This window comes from Pleuronectes platessa, chromosome 7, assembly GCF_947347685.1.
Source record: "Pleuronectes platessa chromosome 7, fPlePla1.1, whole genome shotgun sequence".
Taxonomy (NCBI): domain Eukaryota; kingdom Metazoa; phylum Chordata; class Actinopteri; order Pleuronectiformes; family Pleuronectidae; genus Pleuronectes; species Pleuronectes platessa.
Window position 1 is genome coordinate 16,330,853 of NC_070632.1, and position 17,329 is coordinate 16,348,181.

Below are 17,329 nucleotides of genomic sequence, written 5' to 3' on the forward strand. Positions count from 1 at the left end.
GACACAGCAACTGTGTTAATTTGGGCACAAATAGGATATTTTATAGACCTATTAATTATTCACATTATGGTGAAAAAAAACAGCAGTTTAATCAATAATGGAAATAATTATTAATGGCAGCCCTATTATCTTTTTCTTGGTTCCCAAGTGATGTCTTATCTCTGGTAGAGTGGCAGCAAACTGAATATATAGATATATAAAGCCACCTCACTTGCATAACAAACTCACAGAGCCATCATACAATTCATAAGCAGCCAACAACATGTTTATGTTGCTTGGCAACCCAAGATCCTGTGAATGTGGTGTTGGAAGAGATAAGGAAACACCATCAGGCTCGTGTGGTCGTTGGATCAATTTCCTGTCATGCATAACCTCTGATTATGTGTAAGCTATTTCTGATCCTGGCAGTTCTCTGTGATGATCATCCCATGATGCACCTCTTCCTGTTGATGCAGTGGTTGACTTGATGATAAAACCATTCCCAAGGAACACTCCTTTAGACAACATTCCTAATACTCAAATAGGATTAAAGTTGTTGTATTTGGAAGATAAACATCAGAATCAGCACCCAAATCATGTTTATTTCAGTCTTTCTGCTCATGTTTCCATTTAATCTCTTCAGTCATTCCTTCTGTGTTTTTATTCTAGACGAGCTCCTCGGGCTCCACAAGCTTCCACGTGACACACTTCTACATCGGCCCCCAGTTTCTGCAGCTCATCCAGCCAGATCTGTTGTTTCTGGGACAGCCGGTCAGTGGGCCCCTTCACCTCCACCAGCTGCAACAAGACAACCCGTGTCACAAGGCTATGCAGAATAATCAGACATGATTCAGGGATCAATCTAATTCTAATAGCTAAAACGTGAGGATATCTCACCTTGCAGGTGTTTACTGAGGTGTTCCACACCACCAGATCAGGCAAACCTGCGCGACAGTGTCTGTAGTCTTTTGACATTCTTGCTGTTACTCCTCCTAAGAAGGCTCCACCGAGGCAAGACACCAGGGACTGCAAATATCAGTGATTAAAGGTGGTTCTGTTAGTACCGTGTTAGTACCTAAATAACAAATCTAGACACACATCTTATCAGTTATGAATTGAAACCGATTATTTGTCACAATACAACATCACACATTGTAAGCAAAATATACTATACATCTCTTAGATTCATATAATGTATGACATCATATATACCTTTATTTTTTACACAATTTTAAATTGGCAAAACTGCAATTTTTGCCTATCAATCTACACATCGTTCTGATAAGTATAAACTTGTTTTCAGAAATTTGAAGCTAATTTCTTAACAAATTAAAACTGAAATCTTAAAAGTTTTTTTTAATGAGTTATTTGATGATATAAAATGGAGTGAAACCTCACGATTGACCCCTGAGATTGACTTGAGTCATCATTGATCATGTTCCTGCAGGACTTCAATTCCGCGGCTCCATTCATTGCTTCAAGTTGGCAGAGTTCATATCCAGGATATTTTTACTTCCTTTCTGGATAATGGGAGGTGATGGTCAAATGATGTCCATCTTTATATACAGGCTATGTTTCTCCTAGTCTCCCTCTCCATGCTACTGAAAAGGCCCCTCCAATCACAAGACACTGGGCGTTCTAAAGCTCTGTTAGAATGACTTTTGGTTGTTGTACCAAAAGTACCCTGACTGTACCCTGACCCAGGCCCGTCTCGTCTGTCAGTTGGGTCGGACTGGCAACTCTCGGAAAAAATCAATTTCACAATAACTGGGACTAGTGCACTACTGGGAACATTCAGGGCTTTAGAACTGGTTCCGTACCCTCTCTCTGATCTATGCCCTGTTAAAGTTTTATTGCAGAGGTCTACAGTGATGTCCATGGACTTGATGACCTGGGTTTTGTCCTGACATGCAGTGTGAATTATGGAGACTTATTTAAAGAGTTGTTGTTTTTTCTAAACTATGTCAATTCAGTTTGCCACAGGTGGATTCCAATCGACATCTAGACATAAGTTCAAACAATCAATGGATCTTGATACTTTTCTAAATGTGAGATTTTAGTATTGGCTTAAGAGATTTAATGAGGATTTGTAATTATTTAAAAAAGTATTTAATTATGTTGTGTAGATTGAAGTGCATTTCTATTTAACCAACTTAAAATAACATCTACAACACAATATAGTTTGCAAGTGCTTTATTATACTGAATACTTTCTGAAGACACTGTATACTTGCCAGATTGACAGTAAATACCTGTGCATGTTGAAGAGATGAGAAAAGCTCCCAGTTGACCAGGGAACACACTTTACCCTCCTGTGAGGTCCAGACATCCTCCATCATGGTATGTAGCGTCTCCACAGACGCCTCACTGAGTAACTGAACACGAGAATCAATCGCCTCCTTCCTGTTCTCATAGAAACAGTCGGTGTAAAGATCCAGTGGACATGTCTATGAGGGGGAAACAAACACAAGTTAAAACTTGTTCCGATGCGTGGTTATTCAACACAACTTAGAGAGAGCTTACTTTACCTGGTATGGGTTTCGGAAAACATCTGGAATTCCTTCCATAAAAATGACGTCCCACATTAGAAGAGCAAACAATGTAGAGAAAGTCGAACCCTCACCATGGATCCCTGTTACATGACAACAACAATATATTGTTCTTGTGATCAGAGGAGTATCAATGTTTTTGTTTTTTTACAGGGCAAGAAACACTGTTTACCTTGGTCAAATCCTTGTTGGCGGTAATGTGCTAAACACAGCTCTTCCACAGAACATATCACAGTGGCGTCGTGGCTGTCTTCCCCCTCTCCATTTGTATGTAAAAGAAACCTAGATTTGCCCATGCCTCCCTCATGAGGAAACAGCTGTCCTCGGATTGTAACCTGCAGACGAAAGTACAAGCAGGAAAATATAAAAGTGATAAAAGTGTTTTCCCGAGGAAGCCCAGTGCGAACATACTGCAGCAAACTCACATGTTTGACATCTTGGACTTGAATAGTGGGTAAATCTCTGAGTTGCCGGCGATACTTCTTGAAGCTGGCCGACTCTTTCATCCGAGCGGCTCTCTGATGCAGGGAGAGTTTATGTCCCGTTCGTACCAGAGTGTCTGTCATCCCATCTCTAATAGCATCTATTGCCTGAATGCAACAGGAAAAGAACAGCAGCCATGCAAATTAAAACACGAGACATCTATGACTGAGCACATGATGAGTGGATGAGATGATGAGGATGTCTCTGAGGAGGTGAGTGGATATTGCAGCACACCTGCTCAGGTTTCTTGAGGTGCTGCTGAAGGTTTAATGCCAGTCGGTCCCACCATCGCCCTCGGCTGTCAGGACAGTAAACAGACTGTGACAGTAAGGACTGCAGCTCCTCTACGGCTTCCTGTTAACACAAAACTCTCCTTTTTAATTATGACGTACTTCAAACTTGGATCTGTTTGTGTGAGTTTGAGTGGATGAGGTCAACAAACCTCATATTGACGTAGCCGCTGCAAGATCTCCACCCCTCTAGATAAGATCCGAGTGTAAGACCATCCTGTAGTGAAGCTGCGCAGGAACACAGCTAACTCTTCCTGATGACTATCCAACACAATGATAATGTTAATGTTAAACAATCACAAAGGACTCTGTATCTGTTTTTCAGACAGAAACAAAGGGATTGATAAATAAATTGATCACCTGAAGTCATGGTTTTTCTTCAGCTCCTGCCAGGCACTTTTGGCAGCAGTGTAAAGCTCTAGGGCCTCTTCCCACTGACCTGTCTGCATCGCTGTGTTTACCTCTTGCAGGGATCGCATGGATACTTCATATCTGGTGGGATGAATGGAGTAAGACGTATAAATTCCTGTTTATACTTTTTCAACATCAACAAATCTTTATTAATCTGAACTCCGTTGGCAGGACCTCACCTAATCAGGTCCTCTCTGTCCAGGAAAACCTTGGTGGTACGTTGCAATGTGTAGTCTGGGAAGGCCAGACGTCCTGAGTTGACGAGCAGGATGGTAAAAAGCTGGCTCTGCCCGCTAGCTGCCGTCTCCTCCTCATCCATGGTGTCCGTCAGAGAGAAGAGCAGAAGGATGCGGGAGAAAACAGCGCGAGGATCACGACACAGGCGTACACAGGAACCTGCGAGCTGTTTCGCCCTTTAACGTTGGAGAGGACAGCACAGGCGTGAAATCATAACATTACTAGTACAGTGAATAAACCCACAGTCATTGCTCAACTCACTTTTTGAGGATGACAGCCTTGATGTTTTGAGCAGGGCTCATAGAGAAGATTGACTTTTGTTTGCTCCGATTAAGCAGCCCGTCCACAAGCTGCTGTTTCTGCGTCCCAGAACTGCCCAGATGGAAGCTCTTAGCCAGAACTTTGAGTTCAGGAGCGGGCAGCAGATCCAGAGCCTCTCCGAGGTCCTCAAGATCATTCTCTTTAAAAATACAAAAATTCAGTGGACATCTAAAGGAAAAAATGTCAAACTTAAACAATTGGGTTGGTGTGAATTTTCGCGAGGCTAACACAAATGGTATCTACTCCCAGTTACTACACAACAATGCAGTCATTCATTCTCTCAGCAGTCAAACAAAATAAATAAAATATGAAAACACAGCTTGCAACAGTTTACAATTAAATATTTCCGTAATTTGAAGTTTCAGCCAACTCAGACAGTGATTTAAGATATTAGGAAGATTTGGGCTTCATCTACCTGTCTGCAGAAAACCACTTTGAACCAGCTCCTCAGCAACAGGTCCCAGATCACTGCATATCTGCTCATAATCCAGTTTATTAACTTGAAGCCACTTCAGCTTCCTCTGAAAGAGCCTCACATACAGCTTCTGCCCCATGACTTTAGATAGAGAAGACACATGAGAACAATTATTTTATATTCATTGCTGTAAAAATTATAATAACTGTGTGACATTCTAGCGTACCTGATAGCCTCTCAAATGCGTGTATGAGTGACATATCATCCTGGTTGAACAACGCTCTATCGTCTTCATTCTCCAGCACCGCCTCTAGAACAGTTCTGAAGTTACGGAGGTAGTATGGAAGATCTGGTGGATGAAGGCTCTTGACAGCTTGGTCGCTGATGGTCTGCTCAGCAAATTCTGGCAGGGAATCGCTATTAACGAGTGCAGCAGTTAAATCACAAATCTCCTCTGAACTCAGAGGATGGTCAGACGTTGTGGAATGCACGACAGTTTTATCTTGGTCCGTATCAGTTTTCTCAGCTTTTATTTCACTAGACAACACCTCATCCGACTCCCTGCTCCTGTCAATTTTTGCTTTCTTAGTGAACGCAGACACCTTGCCAGTGGAAGTTGTTTTTTTCCTCTTTGAGAGTTTGGAGGAAGAAACATGCAACTTTGGAGTGACTAGTTTTGGGGAAGTTTCTGGTTTGGGAAATTTCATAGTTTCTTTCTGTTTAAGATGATGTCCTTTTTCTGAACAGGATAGATATGCCTCTGCTGCTGGAGTCTCATCGCAGGTTTCTGTCAAGTCAATGACTTTCCCATCTTTGTTTTCCTCTAAACTCTGACTCAGGAAATTTTCTTTCTGCGAGCTGCCCAGAGTCTCAGGAGGGTCTCTCTCCTTTTCCAGTTGTTCACCCTCCGTTCGTGTCCTCTCAGGTGGGTCATGGCACTTTTTAGATATCTTGGCGGAGAGACTTCCCAGGTCAATCGTCCTGACCACGGTTTTACTGTTTATCTCACGTGGAGCCTGCTGTAAGTCATCCTTTTTGAAGTAAGGGCTGGTGCTGGTCTCTTTGACCTCCTCTTCCTTGTTTCGATCCAGCTCTGGGGACTTTGCAGGATTCCTTCTGGGTGACAGCTGGGTGCTTGGTACAACATTATTACTTGCTGAGGTGGCACTGCTGTCTCCTCTGTCAAAGTTCTGACATTGCAAATCGATGTGCTCATTGATCCTGAATCGTGGTACCAGCTGGCCACACAGGGGACAGGCCAGCTTGGAGGGAGGCTGGCTGTTGAAGAATGAGGTGATTGGAGTCATGGAGGAGGCAGCACTGGCAGGAGTCCCGGCTGAGACATTACCTTTCTTCTTGCTCTTGGACAATGACAGACTTCTCCTGGGCTTGTCCTTGTTGGCTCTGTCGGTCATTGTGTTGTTTCTCAGTGAAAACGTCTTTCAGAAACTTCTCTTCGCTGCAGTGAACTCCCAGTATGGACAGGGCTAACACTGCTTTGGTTAAGCTAAGTTAAAAGCTAACTTTGCTCAGAAATGATCACATCAAAAACAGCACAATTAACACGTCGTGAATTTGCAGCTCTTGCAGTCTCATTCGCCTGTCACAAAAAACACAGACACATGAATAGGAACCCTGTCAGTGGCTCATGATGTTAGCTAACATGCCGGGTAGCATCTAGCCGAGGAGGCGCTGCAGGGTAACAACAATCCCGCTTCTCAGGCGTAACGAGCAGAGCACAGAATGATTGACAGGGGGAAGTAATAGATCCAAAGTACATCGATTATTTTTAATTAACTAAACAATAAAAGTCGGAAAAGGGGAAATAAACACAATTGGATGTAAAATAGTTATGTGTATATTTTATTTAAATAAACTTATATTGTTTAAATTGCAATGCAAAAAATGCACATTACTCTAATATTTCCAAATCCTAAATTAAACATGGAATCCCATAGGAAATAAACACTTCAAATGAAATGGTCGCTTATTTAGCCTCATGTTTGGCTGTGCAGACCTCACACGGTGCGTGGGTGTGTGTGTGCGCGTGTGTGCGTGTGTGTGTGATGTTGGGGGGCAGTGAGCACATAATGGAGGGTGGAGTGGGGGGTGTATTTTCTTACACACGTTCCTGGGCTGCTGTGCGGCTTTTATTCAAAACTCACCATTCCGGGCAGCGACCAGATGTGATCGGCACTCGGGCGTTTTTCACATGGAGGGACAGCGCCGGGACTGATGCTGGTGAGTGGGAACACGCTGGACTCGGGTGTATGCGCGGACGGATGGAAATGTCACAGTGATGCATTTTGCACAAATAGGCCCCGATAAGAGCAGGTCTGAGGAGGACAATGCTGTGATGGGCTCCAGCATCAGCCTCCGAGCTGCAGTCTCCACATCAAGGTCGATGGGAATTACAGCAGCAGCAGCGTGATGGGGATGGTGATGATATGATGCTTACAGATGCTGAAGCCAGTAGCGCGCGTGTGTGTGTGTGTGTTGTTTGCGTGCGTGCGTATGGAGGGAGTGGGCTCCATTAATGCACGCTACAGTGTACGCGCAGGGAAAACCATATGTCCGATTATGCTATCGATACGTGGCCAGATGTTTAGTGCGGCGTCCAAACACACACGCACATGCTGCGGCAAAAGTTTGGCGTAATGGCTTTATTAAAAACCACCGCAGATCCGCAAAGGGCAGGGCAACATGCGTGAGAAGGGGGGGTCGTAATGGTCCCTATTGTTTTCAATTAGCAGAGGGGTCAGGATGAGGTCTGCGTGGTTTATTATAGGGTTCAGACCACCACCATTTCAGCTTCCTGTGATCTGATCGACACTGCTATGAACACAGCGTGAATCCTTTCCCCCAAAATGCTTGAGCCACAGCAGCACAGCAGTGTTTCCAGTTCAGCCACAAGATGCTTCATGTTGAGGGCTTGGTGATGATGACATATTTATACTGGGCGTGTAGTGGCAGCAGATCCAGGACACACACACACACACACACACACACGCACGCACACACACACACACACACACACACACACACACACACACACACACGCACACACACACACACAAACACACACACACACACACACACACACACAGAGTATATGTCATTTTAAACTGAGGAGCCAAACAAGACAACACACATTATATATACGTGTATGCATACAGTATATATTTACATGTATATATAATGTTTATATATTGGTTTACACATTCATGTTATGGGGACCTGTCTTCTTTATGACATAAATCATTACATCTGACATGTTTTAAATTTAGGTTTAGAATAAGTTTAGGATTAGGTTAAGATTAGGGTTAAGGTTAGATTAGGGTTAAGGTAAGGATTAGGCAAGTATAAGAAAACTAAGGTTAGGATAAGTCTCCAAGAAATCTGTTTAAGTCAGTGTAATGTCCTCCAAAGTGTCTCTGTGTGTGTGTGTTGTTTACCTTGTTGAACTGACGAACTCTATAATATTAACAGCATTTGTTGGCGAAATATATGTGTTTGTGTGTATGTTGTAGTGAAGAACTATGCATTATCAATTAACCTGCCAATACACCTGCTTAACGGCAGCCATTTTGACATGGAATAGGTAAACGCGGGTGTTACTACATTATGAATGTTCTGTTATATTTGGTAACAATGTGATGAATAACACCTGTGTTTACCAACTATTTTCCTGCCATGACAAGGGTCTACTATTTTCCTAATTCATATATTAATAATAGATAGATAATAGAAAATGCATTACTTGGGCCATGGAATGTTAGTAAGTAGTGAAATAGGCCCATCATATTTCGCCACAGTCCAAGGTGATCGACTTTAATTTGCTATCAAAAACTAAGTATCACAGACGTGTATGTTCACGTTTCAGGGGATGGAACTGGTGAATTGAGAGATTTTTCTTGACGAAATGCAATGAACTGATTGTCAAAATTGATGCAGATTAAAATTCTGTTAATTGTCTAATCAATTTAGCGATCAATTGACAAATATATTCACCCCTATAGTTTAATTCATGCAACTGAGCCGTGATGGATATATGGTTTATTTTTTGTTGTCTAGCTCCTGAAATAGATAAAAATCCCAAAACAAGAGGGCGAAGATATTTGTCTTCTACCAGTTGTGTTTACATTCTTGTAGAACTATAGCATTATCTGTTCATTTGCCAATACACAGGATGTTTTGTTGTGCTTTGGTCCAGGTCAAACATTTATTCAGAGCTGCTTTTCAGATGTCAAGAGAATGATGTACTGTTCCACACACAGCATCCTCAGAGACTGTAAGTCATGAATCATAAATCTGGCACGCACACTATAACCACACAATATGGATTATTCTGGGATGCATCTTTGTAAGAACTTTAAGTAAACAATGATCAAACAGAAAAGAAGCACTGCATGCTGCTGGCTCTGCTCACTGAGAGCGTGTTTTTTTTTACAGCAGGTTTCCTGTTCTGCAGGACATCAAGACATAATTAGAGCAGACACAACAAAGCAAGATGACAGATAACAAACAACATCAGCAGACAAAAGGGGTGACATGACACGTGTGTGGGTGCTGAGGGCGCAGAAATAATGGATGAATGTAGACGTTAATCAGTGGATACTTGTTTGACGTGTGAAACAAAGACATTATTTAGTTATACTAGGGGATGTCAGATTGTCATTCCGGAGGATGTGCAAGTGTGGAAAATAATCACTAACCACAAGTTATTTAAGTCTGGTGTTGAGTGATGGTCTGCGAGTTGTTGGGTTTTACCTCAACAATGTAAACAAGTGAAAAGATGGTTTTGCTCCTGGTATTAATCTTAATGGCTTAATAATTTGTGTATTTACAGAAGAGAAAGAGATGCCATGCGATAGTTGATTTCGAATAAAGAAAACACTTTAGTTTATTAGTTTATTTGTTTATTTAACAGAGGCCAAGCACAACACAGCAATTAAGCAAGACACAACTAATTACTTCCAAAAAGGAGGTAAAGTTTTCATCTGTGTTTGTTTGTTATCAGGATAACGCATAAACTACTCAAACGATTTCCAGGAAATTTTTGGAGGCGTGGCCCGAGGAAGATCCCACTAAATCTTAACAGGGGGTGGATCTAGCAATGTTTTTTTTCACTTCATGTCTTTAACTTTGCAAGATATGCTGTTTTTTGTGCAATTTGCTGCAAGTCCCAAAATGTCTGATCCAGTGAATTTAAATGTGGTGTCATTAATGGGACTGTTGGGCCTTGGCGGAGATATGTACTCTTGTGCTATTCTAGTTTGGCAGGATGATATAAAAGGCGATAAATTACAATACAACAATTCACAGCAAACTCACAGAATGCAAGCAAACCTAGGACTGATTCAGTGACTATGAGTATGAGGAAACAGGCAGCATGGCATTGACGATAGTATGAAGTGAATATTTACCACAAATTTATTTCACTGACCTGAAAAATGAAACAATTTGTTATCTATTGATGTCAACAGGGTTGACAGTCGTGGGCATACAGGGCCAGTGATGGCTCATGGTGAGAAGCCAGGAACCATTTCTAAAATATTGGCTCCCAGCCCTCCACCGAGCCCCGATCCAGGTCTCACCAAACAGAACCCCGAGGAGCAGCAGGGCTCGGTGAAGGAGGCGTCTGAGCAACCACCGCACACCTTCGAGGATGAAAACACTGACCAGCTGACGCCTCCTGCCTCTGCAAAACACGTTTACACGAGCTCTGACCCCAGTCCCGAGGACATGGAGGACACCTGCTCTGAGTACGACAACGTGGGCTCTGATGTTGAGCAGGACTACGACGAGGTGCTGCATTTGAACAGGGAGGGCATGGTGGACATGAGGTATTACAAGCAGTACTGTCCCGAGGATGCCGGCTATATAAAGCATGCAGGAGGTGATAATATTAATGAGAACAGCGGCGCTGCTGACCAGTCGGCTCCCAGGGTTCGTCACAGCACAGAAATATGTGAGGGATCGCAGTCTAACACTAAGCCTCTCAAGACGGGCCATCGCTTCAGGTCACACTGTGCCCCGGTTCCTGCGGATGAAGCAGAGAAGGGAGCTGAGAAGGGCCATGAGAACCGGTTCCTTTATAGTGACGGAGATGAGATAGAGGAGGTGCTGGACGGGGCCAGGTTTGTAGAGGACTTAGAGGAGACAAAGAACACTGTTCAAAGACCAACCAGCCTTTATCCTGGCAATGATAATGAGAAAATTAGAAAGGGAGGCGATGAAAGGGAAAGAGAAGATGTCACTCGAGTTACAAGAAACCCTAATATCCAAGGAGCCAGTAAGAAGTGTGAGTCATCCCACATGGGTACAAAAGAGAGGGAGAGACAGGGCAAAGGGCGAGGGAGGAGGGGAGCAGCGGAGGACACTGAGCATATTGTCTCTGGGATCAAACGATGCTCGACCAGCAGCACTGAACAGCGTCCTAAGGCTTCAGCGAGGGACGGCAAAAAGGCCGCTGTTCGGACCAAGGCTAAGTCTGGTTCCAGTAAGCAACATCCTCCTCCGCCACCACGTCATCCCAACCCACAGTCACCTGCAGATGCCCCGAAGCCACAGCCCCGTCAGGAGACTCCCACAGCTCCCAGACCCAGTCCCCCTTCTGCCAACGGCCAGGAGAACAAAGCCAGGGTCATCAAACCCTCGCTGGCTCCTCAGAACACACCAGAACCACAGAGGGAGTCGCTGGAGGAGAGGCAGAGACGGCCTGAGAAACCCCAGCAGGTAACCCCGGCAAACAGGGCAGGTCTCTGTCAGATCTCATTCTCTGTAGCTTACTCTTTGTCCCCCCCCCTCCCCCCTTTTTTTTCTATGTTGGATTTTCATCTTTTAACATTTAAAAAAGCCGAAGTTAAAGCAGATGTTTGTGTACAACAGGCTGAGAAGCCAAGCACAGCCGAGATGCCTGAGGATGTGGCGGAGCAGCCGAGGAGGCCTCAGTGTCAGGAGCTGGTTCCTGCAGAGACGACCAACACACCCAAGGTGAACGTGTGTTCAACAACAACTGCTTAAAACTGTTTCATCTGACCTGTCAAAGACGTAAATCAACGACTTTGTAAATTCACACTCATAATTTAATCTTTCATTATTCACACATATGTCGTTTTGTATCTACTATTAACCAAAATACACACAAATACATTGGAAGTCAAACTAACTCATGACTTATACCTTATCTTAAAGAAAACACAGGAGGCTACTTCTTTCCCCAGCTTTGAAGATGGTAAATATCTCAGAATATTCTTCTTTTTCATTCAAATATATTTATTTTTCTATCGTTTATCAATGCTGCCTGTTACTGTGTCACAACTTGAGGTGTCTGTTTTGCTGCATAGTCCCAGGTCCCTGTGAGCCAGAGGATCTTATTGACGGGATCATCTTCGCTGCGAACTACCTCGGCTGCACTCAGGTGTTGTCTGACAAAAACCCATCCAAGTCTGTTCGCATGTCCCAGGCCCAAGACGCTGTCAGTCGTATCAAGGTATATCGTCAGTATTATGGTTTCTGAATATTTAAATCTGCCACATGTAGAAACAGTGTATAAATGATTCGATTCTGGATCTGTGATCCTGTTAAATCCTGTTAATGCCACTGGAGCCTTAGTTGTCAAAGTAACAGAGATTTGAACCTGATTCTAAGTTTTTGTTGCAGGTTTCTAAATTGTTGTGTTTGTAATAGACTTGTTCAGTATTGGCAGAGCTTTATGTCCCAAAGCACTTTTCAATTAATACATGTTTTTTTAAATGTATAGATTTATTCGTATTGGCAGGTGAACAATGAAAGGTCAGCTCTGCAGAAGATTAATTTTGTTACCACACGGTGGAGCTGTTGGTCCTTTTTGCCTACAGCTATTCCTTGTGTCAGTGGTTTGTGTAGAGACTGTATATAAAGAATATATTTACTGTATATTCAGACAGATATAATATTTTATATCTGTCTGAATAAATATTTATATATAGTCTATGTGTTTGGAAAACGAGCTCAACTTTTGCAGTGTGAGATGAAAATGAAGAAAATTAAGTATCTGATTATAACACTATGTTATTTATTTAAAAGAGCCAAGACGAAGACGCTCACATGATGACAGAGGTCGACCTGTTCATCTCCACTAAAGCTGTCAAAGTGCTGAACGCTGACACACAGGTCAGTAACTGAGATCTTTGTGTGTTGAATCTTTTCCCTACTGAAGTCCAAGATGTAAATGTGCCAGCTCTTTCCTTCTAGGCTAATTTGCATCTGCAGCCCCTGGCAGGTAGATGATTTGTGACATACAAATAACATGCTGTATATGTATAAACAAATTCACTTCGCAGGAATTATTATAAAATTATGGAAAACATGGACAAAAGTGAAATAGCACATAGAAAGCACAAAAGTTGAAATGATGAGTAAAAAAAGATACAGACACAGACGTAACAAGCAAAAGCAAATAAATGATTAAACATAACACAAATACACACAACAATTAGTAAAATGAGATAAAAATAATGAATGTTGGCCCTTTGATATGCTGGAGACCGGTCCAGATGGTACCCTGCTTGTCACGCAATGTCTGGCTCCAGCACAAAGGATAGACGGTAGGGATGAATGGAGGGATGGATGGGTGGATGGATAGACCAAAAGAACAAAATAAAAACAAGATAAAAAGAATATTTAGTTAAACAACAAAAACATAGCCTAACCACTAGTCCAGACGATGACATGTTTATTTTTTCTTTTTGCTCCATAGGAGACGATGATGGACAGTGCCTTGCGTACCATCTCCTACATCGCAGACATTGGTAGTATCGTGGTTCTGATGGCTCGGAGGCGCGTGTCTCAGGCTTCACCGGAGGATCTTTCAGAATCTCCCGATTCAAACGGCGAAGGGACGACTCAGTACAGGATGGTCTGCCACGTCTTTGAGTCCGAGGATGTGAGTGTTGTGTGCATTACAATGGATACACGTTTAGTTTTAGGTTTACTTTATTTATCCTGTGGTCACTTAAACCACTGTGATCTCTCTCACCTCCTTGCTGTTGTCAACTGGGATATCCTTTATTCTGAGAGGTTTTCCCCGAACGCTCCCCTTCCCACAGGCACAGCTGATTGCACAGTCCATTGGTCAGGCCTTCAGTGTGGCCTACAGAGAGTTCCTGCGAGCCAACGGCATCAACCCCACCGACTTGAGCCAGAAACAATACAGTGACATCATCAACTCCCAGGAAATGTACCACGACGACCTGGTACATTTCTCAAACTCAGACAACTGTAAAGAGGTGCGATGTTTTTTTCATCAGGCATAACGATTGATGGTTTGGCATAACCATGAATGACTCAAGCAGATTCTCACATTCAAGACTCTTAAATTGATGCTTTTTCTTCTTTGCAGCTGCACATGGAGAAACAAAAGGGGGAGAGCCTCGGTGTGGTGATCGTGGAGTCCGGCTGGGGCTCCATCCTGCCCACCGTTATCCTGGCCAGTATGCTGAACAGCGGCCCTGCAGCTCGCTCGGGAAAACTCAGCGTCGGTGACCAGATCATGTCCATTAATGACACCAGCCTGGTGGGGCTGCCGCTGGCCACATGTCAGGGCATCATCAAGGTACTGAGCTTCTCAGGGAGCTCGAGTTAGTCTCTACAGAAAATAAACTAATCTTGATGACACGTCACTTCACGATACAAAGGTCTATCGATAGCACAAACTTAGCTACAACCTCTGATGAATTAAAATGGATAGAAATACATACAGTATGTTAATATTTATAATTTAGTCATGAAGCCATACCAGCGTAATGTTAAGTAATTCCATCCACATTATGATGCAAAAACTCACCCAACATCACAAAACAAGACATTAATCCAAGCCCATTGGTACCATTTCATGAGGTTATTATATATTTCAAAAGTATACATTTTAATCAATTAATTGTTTTGAAAAAGGCTAAATAGAGAAAAATGGAATAAACATAACAAAAAGGTATAAATAGTTAATTTAATATCTTCAGCTGTAGATATGTTTCACTTGTGTTTAGCAATTAGATTCATATGGGTTCAAAATAAATGTCTTTAAAACAGCTTTTACGGCCTTCGGCTTTAAATGGTCTGTATTTATACAGAGCTTTTCTAGTGCGACAGCCCCAAGCACTTAGTACAGTTTTCACAATTCACCCCGTTCACACACAAACTCGGGTTTGGCCTGTTTCCCCAAGGACACTGACGAAAGCTCCCATCATTTCTTCAGCCAGTTTCAGCCTGTGAGCTCCAGGGGGCACTATAGAGTTCCTCTGGCAACTTAAAATGTTTTTTAAAAGGGCCTTCCTTCCAATGGCCATAAGATAATTCCTCACTCCATAAAGTGACATCCAGTCCACAGAAAGGCGACAACAACTCTTTGTGCGTGCATATTCTATCCTATTCTATTCTATTCTAAAAGAGAATAATATAAACTGTGTATTTGGTTGCAGGGTCTGAAGAATCAGGTGAAGGTGAAGCTGAGCATCGTGAGCTGTCCTCCTGTCACCACCGTCCTCATCAAGAGACCTGATCTCAAGTTCCAGCTGGGCTTCAGTGTTCAGAACGGCATTGTGAGTAAGCCCTTGTCATTGAGCAGCGTGACACTGAACTCTAGGGTCAGGCTCAGAGTGAACGGTTGGCTACTTCTGAAGGGCACCGGTGTTGTAGATGCAGTCACAGAATCTTTTTTCACGCCCTCAGATCTGCAGTCTGATGAGAGGCGGCATTGCAGAGCGGGGCGGCGTCCGCGTCGGACACAGAATCATTGAAATAAACGGCCAGAGTGTTGTTGCCATGGCGCATGAGAAGATTGTCCAAAACCTGTCCGTGTCAGTCGGTGAGGTAAGAAGTCTTCATGCCACAAGATGGCAGTTTTCAGTAATTACTGAGGCACACAGAGCACTGAGCCATACAGGCCTTTTAAAGAAACACACACACATTAGACCAGTTGGACTGTGGTTCAAATCCCAGATCATTGCATACATACGTTAATGATATAAGCTTAGTAGTATGTAGTGCATAGAGGGAGGTTGATAGTTTGTTAAGATTTAATTTGGCAGAAATCCATTGTCATTCCATAATATATTCAAATTGTCAAGCTAGTTTATTTCCTTAAAATAAAATCAATTGATCCAAGTGGATATCCATATGTACACTGAAGTAAAGTGAGACATTTCACATTATTTTCTTGGTTAAGTTGGATGACGAGATCGATACTACTCTCCTGTCTGCATGATAATAAATTATTATAATATATTTTATTCATACAGCATTTATCTTGCGCTTTTTGTGGTCTTGTCAACCACTCAAAATGCCTTAAACTATATTCAACATGACTCATTCTAAATGCTGCGCTTTTTTCCTTCTTTCTATCACACACCATTCACACACTGCCAGCAGAGCCACCAGGTGTAATGTGGGGTTCACCTCCTGAACCACAGCCACAAAAATGAAATAAAGCTCAAAGGGATTTACAGCAAACAAAATGAATATATAAAATAAAGAACGTATTAATAAGTATAAATATGGTAAATGTGAAGCAGCAGCCTGTTAGCTTGTTTTAGCACTAGACTTGAAAAGAAGGGGGCAGCTAATCTGATTCTCTCTGACGGTAACGACATCAGCTCTGGACAGATGTAGGCTGTTTCCATCTGTTTCCATCTGTTTCCACTCTCTTTCTTGAATTAAGCTAATTGGCTGCTTCATATTTACCATGAAGTCATTGAAGTGGTATCAATGTTCTCATGTAACTCTCGGCAACAAACCACGTGTGAGTGTTTACCTAGTCTTGTCTTTGTAGATACAAGGAAATAGATCAGTTTCTTACATAACTCATATTTCAAATTGCTTTTGATCTTCTCCACCACTCACACACCTCACCAGCTGCTATCGTGTGAATTTGTTGTTGTGTGATTTTCTCTTCATTTTTCCCGTTGTAAAATTGTCCATAAAAGCCATAAAAGCTCATTATTTGCCATGAATGGATCTAAACTCTCCTCTGACTCAGACTGGGCTGGCTCATATGGGAGTAGGTTTAAGTGATGTGAATAGTGACTGTGCCTCTGCAAGTGGACTCTTATAGTTGACAGTGTAATGCTGGTCTTGTCTCTTGTCAGATCAACATGAAGACGATGCCGGCTGTGATGTTCCGACTGCTGACGGGACAGGAGACGCCCGTCTACATATAGAGTCCCTGCATGGATCGGCCCACTGCAGCTCTCCCGACAGACAGACGACGGAGGGCGGCTCGGTGGGACGAGGAGAATTTATTTTTCTATCATTTTATTTTGTTTCGGCCTCTCGTTGCAATGCTGTAAAGAACACCCAGTTCTCATTTTCAGGTTTTAATCTCTCGAATTACATTGTCATAATGGCCTTACAATGTGAATACTCTGCCTGTAGTACTGTACGTGAGTTTCTGGTGATGAAGAGAAGTAGCTTTAAGGTCATGGTTATTTTCTTATGAAGAGATAAATTGGTACATTTATTTTTGATTTAGTCATTTTTATAATGTAAATGTACTTGTAGTGTAAATACTTTGGATTACTCAAGGACTTGATTGGAAAGGCCATATTACTCCTACTGTATATGCATGTTATTATGAAGAATTACTGACCAGGGATTAAGTCTCAATCT

General features: G+C 42.6%; 2 protein-coding genes across 3 annotated transcripts; one reads left to right on the plus strand and one right to left on the minus strand.

Annotated features, from left to right (window-relative positions):
* Window positions 1-521: 521 nt before the first annotated feature.
* Window positions 522-6,405, minus strand: fan1 (FANCD2 and FANCI associated nuclease 1). The gene is made up of 13 exons (XM_053426906.1): window positions 4,911-6,405; window positions 4,685-4,825; window positions 4,210-4,408; window positions 3,891-4,124; window positions 3,661-3,792; window positions 3,453-3,561; window positions 3,245-3,364; window positions 2,953-3,117; window positions 2,700-2,862; window positions 2,507-2,610; window positions 2,231-2,425; window positions 877-1,005; window positions 522-777 (listed from the first exon to the last, which is right to left on the minus strand). Exons 1-13 carry the CDS (start codon window positions 6,097-6,099, stop codon window positions 640-642), a joined length of 3,018 nt encoding a protein of 1,005 aa, XP_053282881.1. The 5' UTR covers window positions 6,100-6,405; the 3' UTR covers window positions 522-639.
* A 3,796-nt stretch (window positions 6,406-10,201) lies between these two features.
* apba2a (amyloid beta (A4) precursor protein-binding, family A, member 2a) lies at window positions 10,202-16,881 on the plus strand. Of its 2 annotated transcripts, none has more exons than XM_053427374.1 (11): window positions 10,202-11,423; window positions 11,571-11,680; window positions 11,891-11,921; window positions 12,034-12,179; window positions 12,755-12,841; window positions 13,428-13,613; window positions 13,777-13,956; window positions 14,070-14,282; window positions 15,145-15,264; window positions 15,395-15,535; window positions 16,810-16,881. In XM_053427374.1, the coding sequence occupies exons 1-11, from the start codon at window positions 10,202-10,204 to the stop codon at window positions 16,879-16,881; spliced, it is 2,508 nt and encodes an 835-aa protein (XP_053283349.1). The 2 variants fall into 2 exon arrangements, with proteins under 2 accessions (XP_053283349.1, XP_053283348.1); XM_053427373.1 differs by having other exon boundaries at window positions 10,202-11,422; window positions 11,576-11,680; window positions 11,882-11,921.
* Window positions 16,882-17,329: the final 448 nt, after the last annotated feature.

Coding starts and splice junctions, on each gene's coding strand:
- fan1 (XM_053426906.1), bottom strand. CDS start 6,099: ATGACCGACAGAGCCAACAAGGACAAGCCCAGGAGAAGTCTGTCATTG. Junction 3,562..3,660: donor AAGAAAAACCATGACTTCAG/GTGATCAATTTA, acceptor TGTGTTGGATAG/TCATCAGGAAGAGTTAGCTG. Junction 1,006..2,230: donor CATCTCTTCAACATGCACAG/GTATTTACTGTC, acceptor TGATATTTGCAG/TCCCTGGTGTCTTGCCTCGG.
- apba2a (XM_053427373.1), top strand. CDS start 10,202: ATGGCTCATGGTGAGAAGCCAGGAACCATTTCTAAAATATTGGCTCCC. Junction 11,681..11,881: donor AGACGACCAACACACCCAAG/GTGAACGTGTGT, acceptor CTTATCTTAAAG/AAAACACAGGAGGCTACTTC. Junction 11,922..12,033: donor TTTCCCCAGCTTTGAAGATG/GTAAATATCTCA, acceptor TTTGCTGCATAG/TCCCAGGTCCCTGTGAGCCA.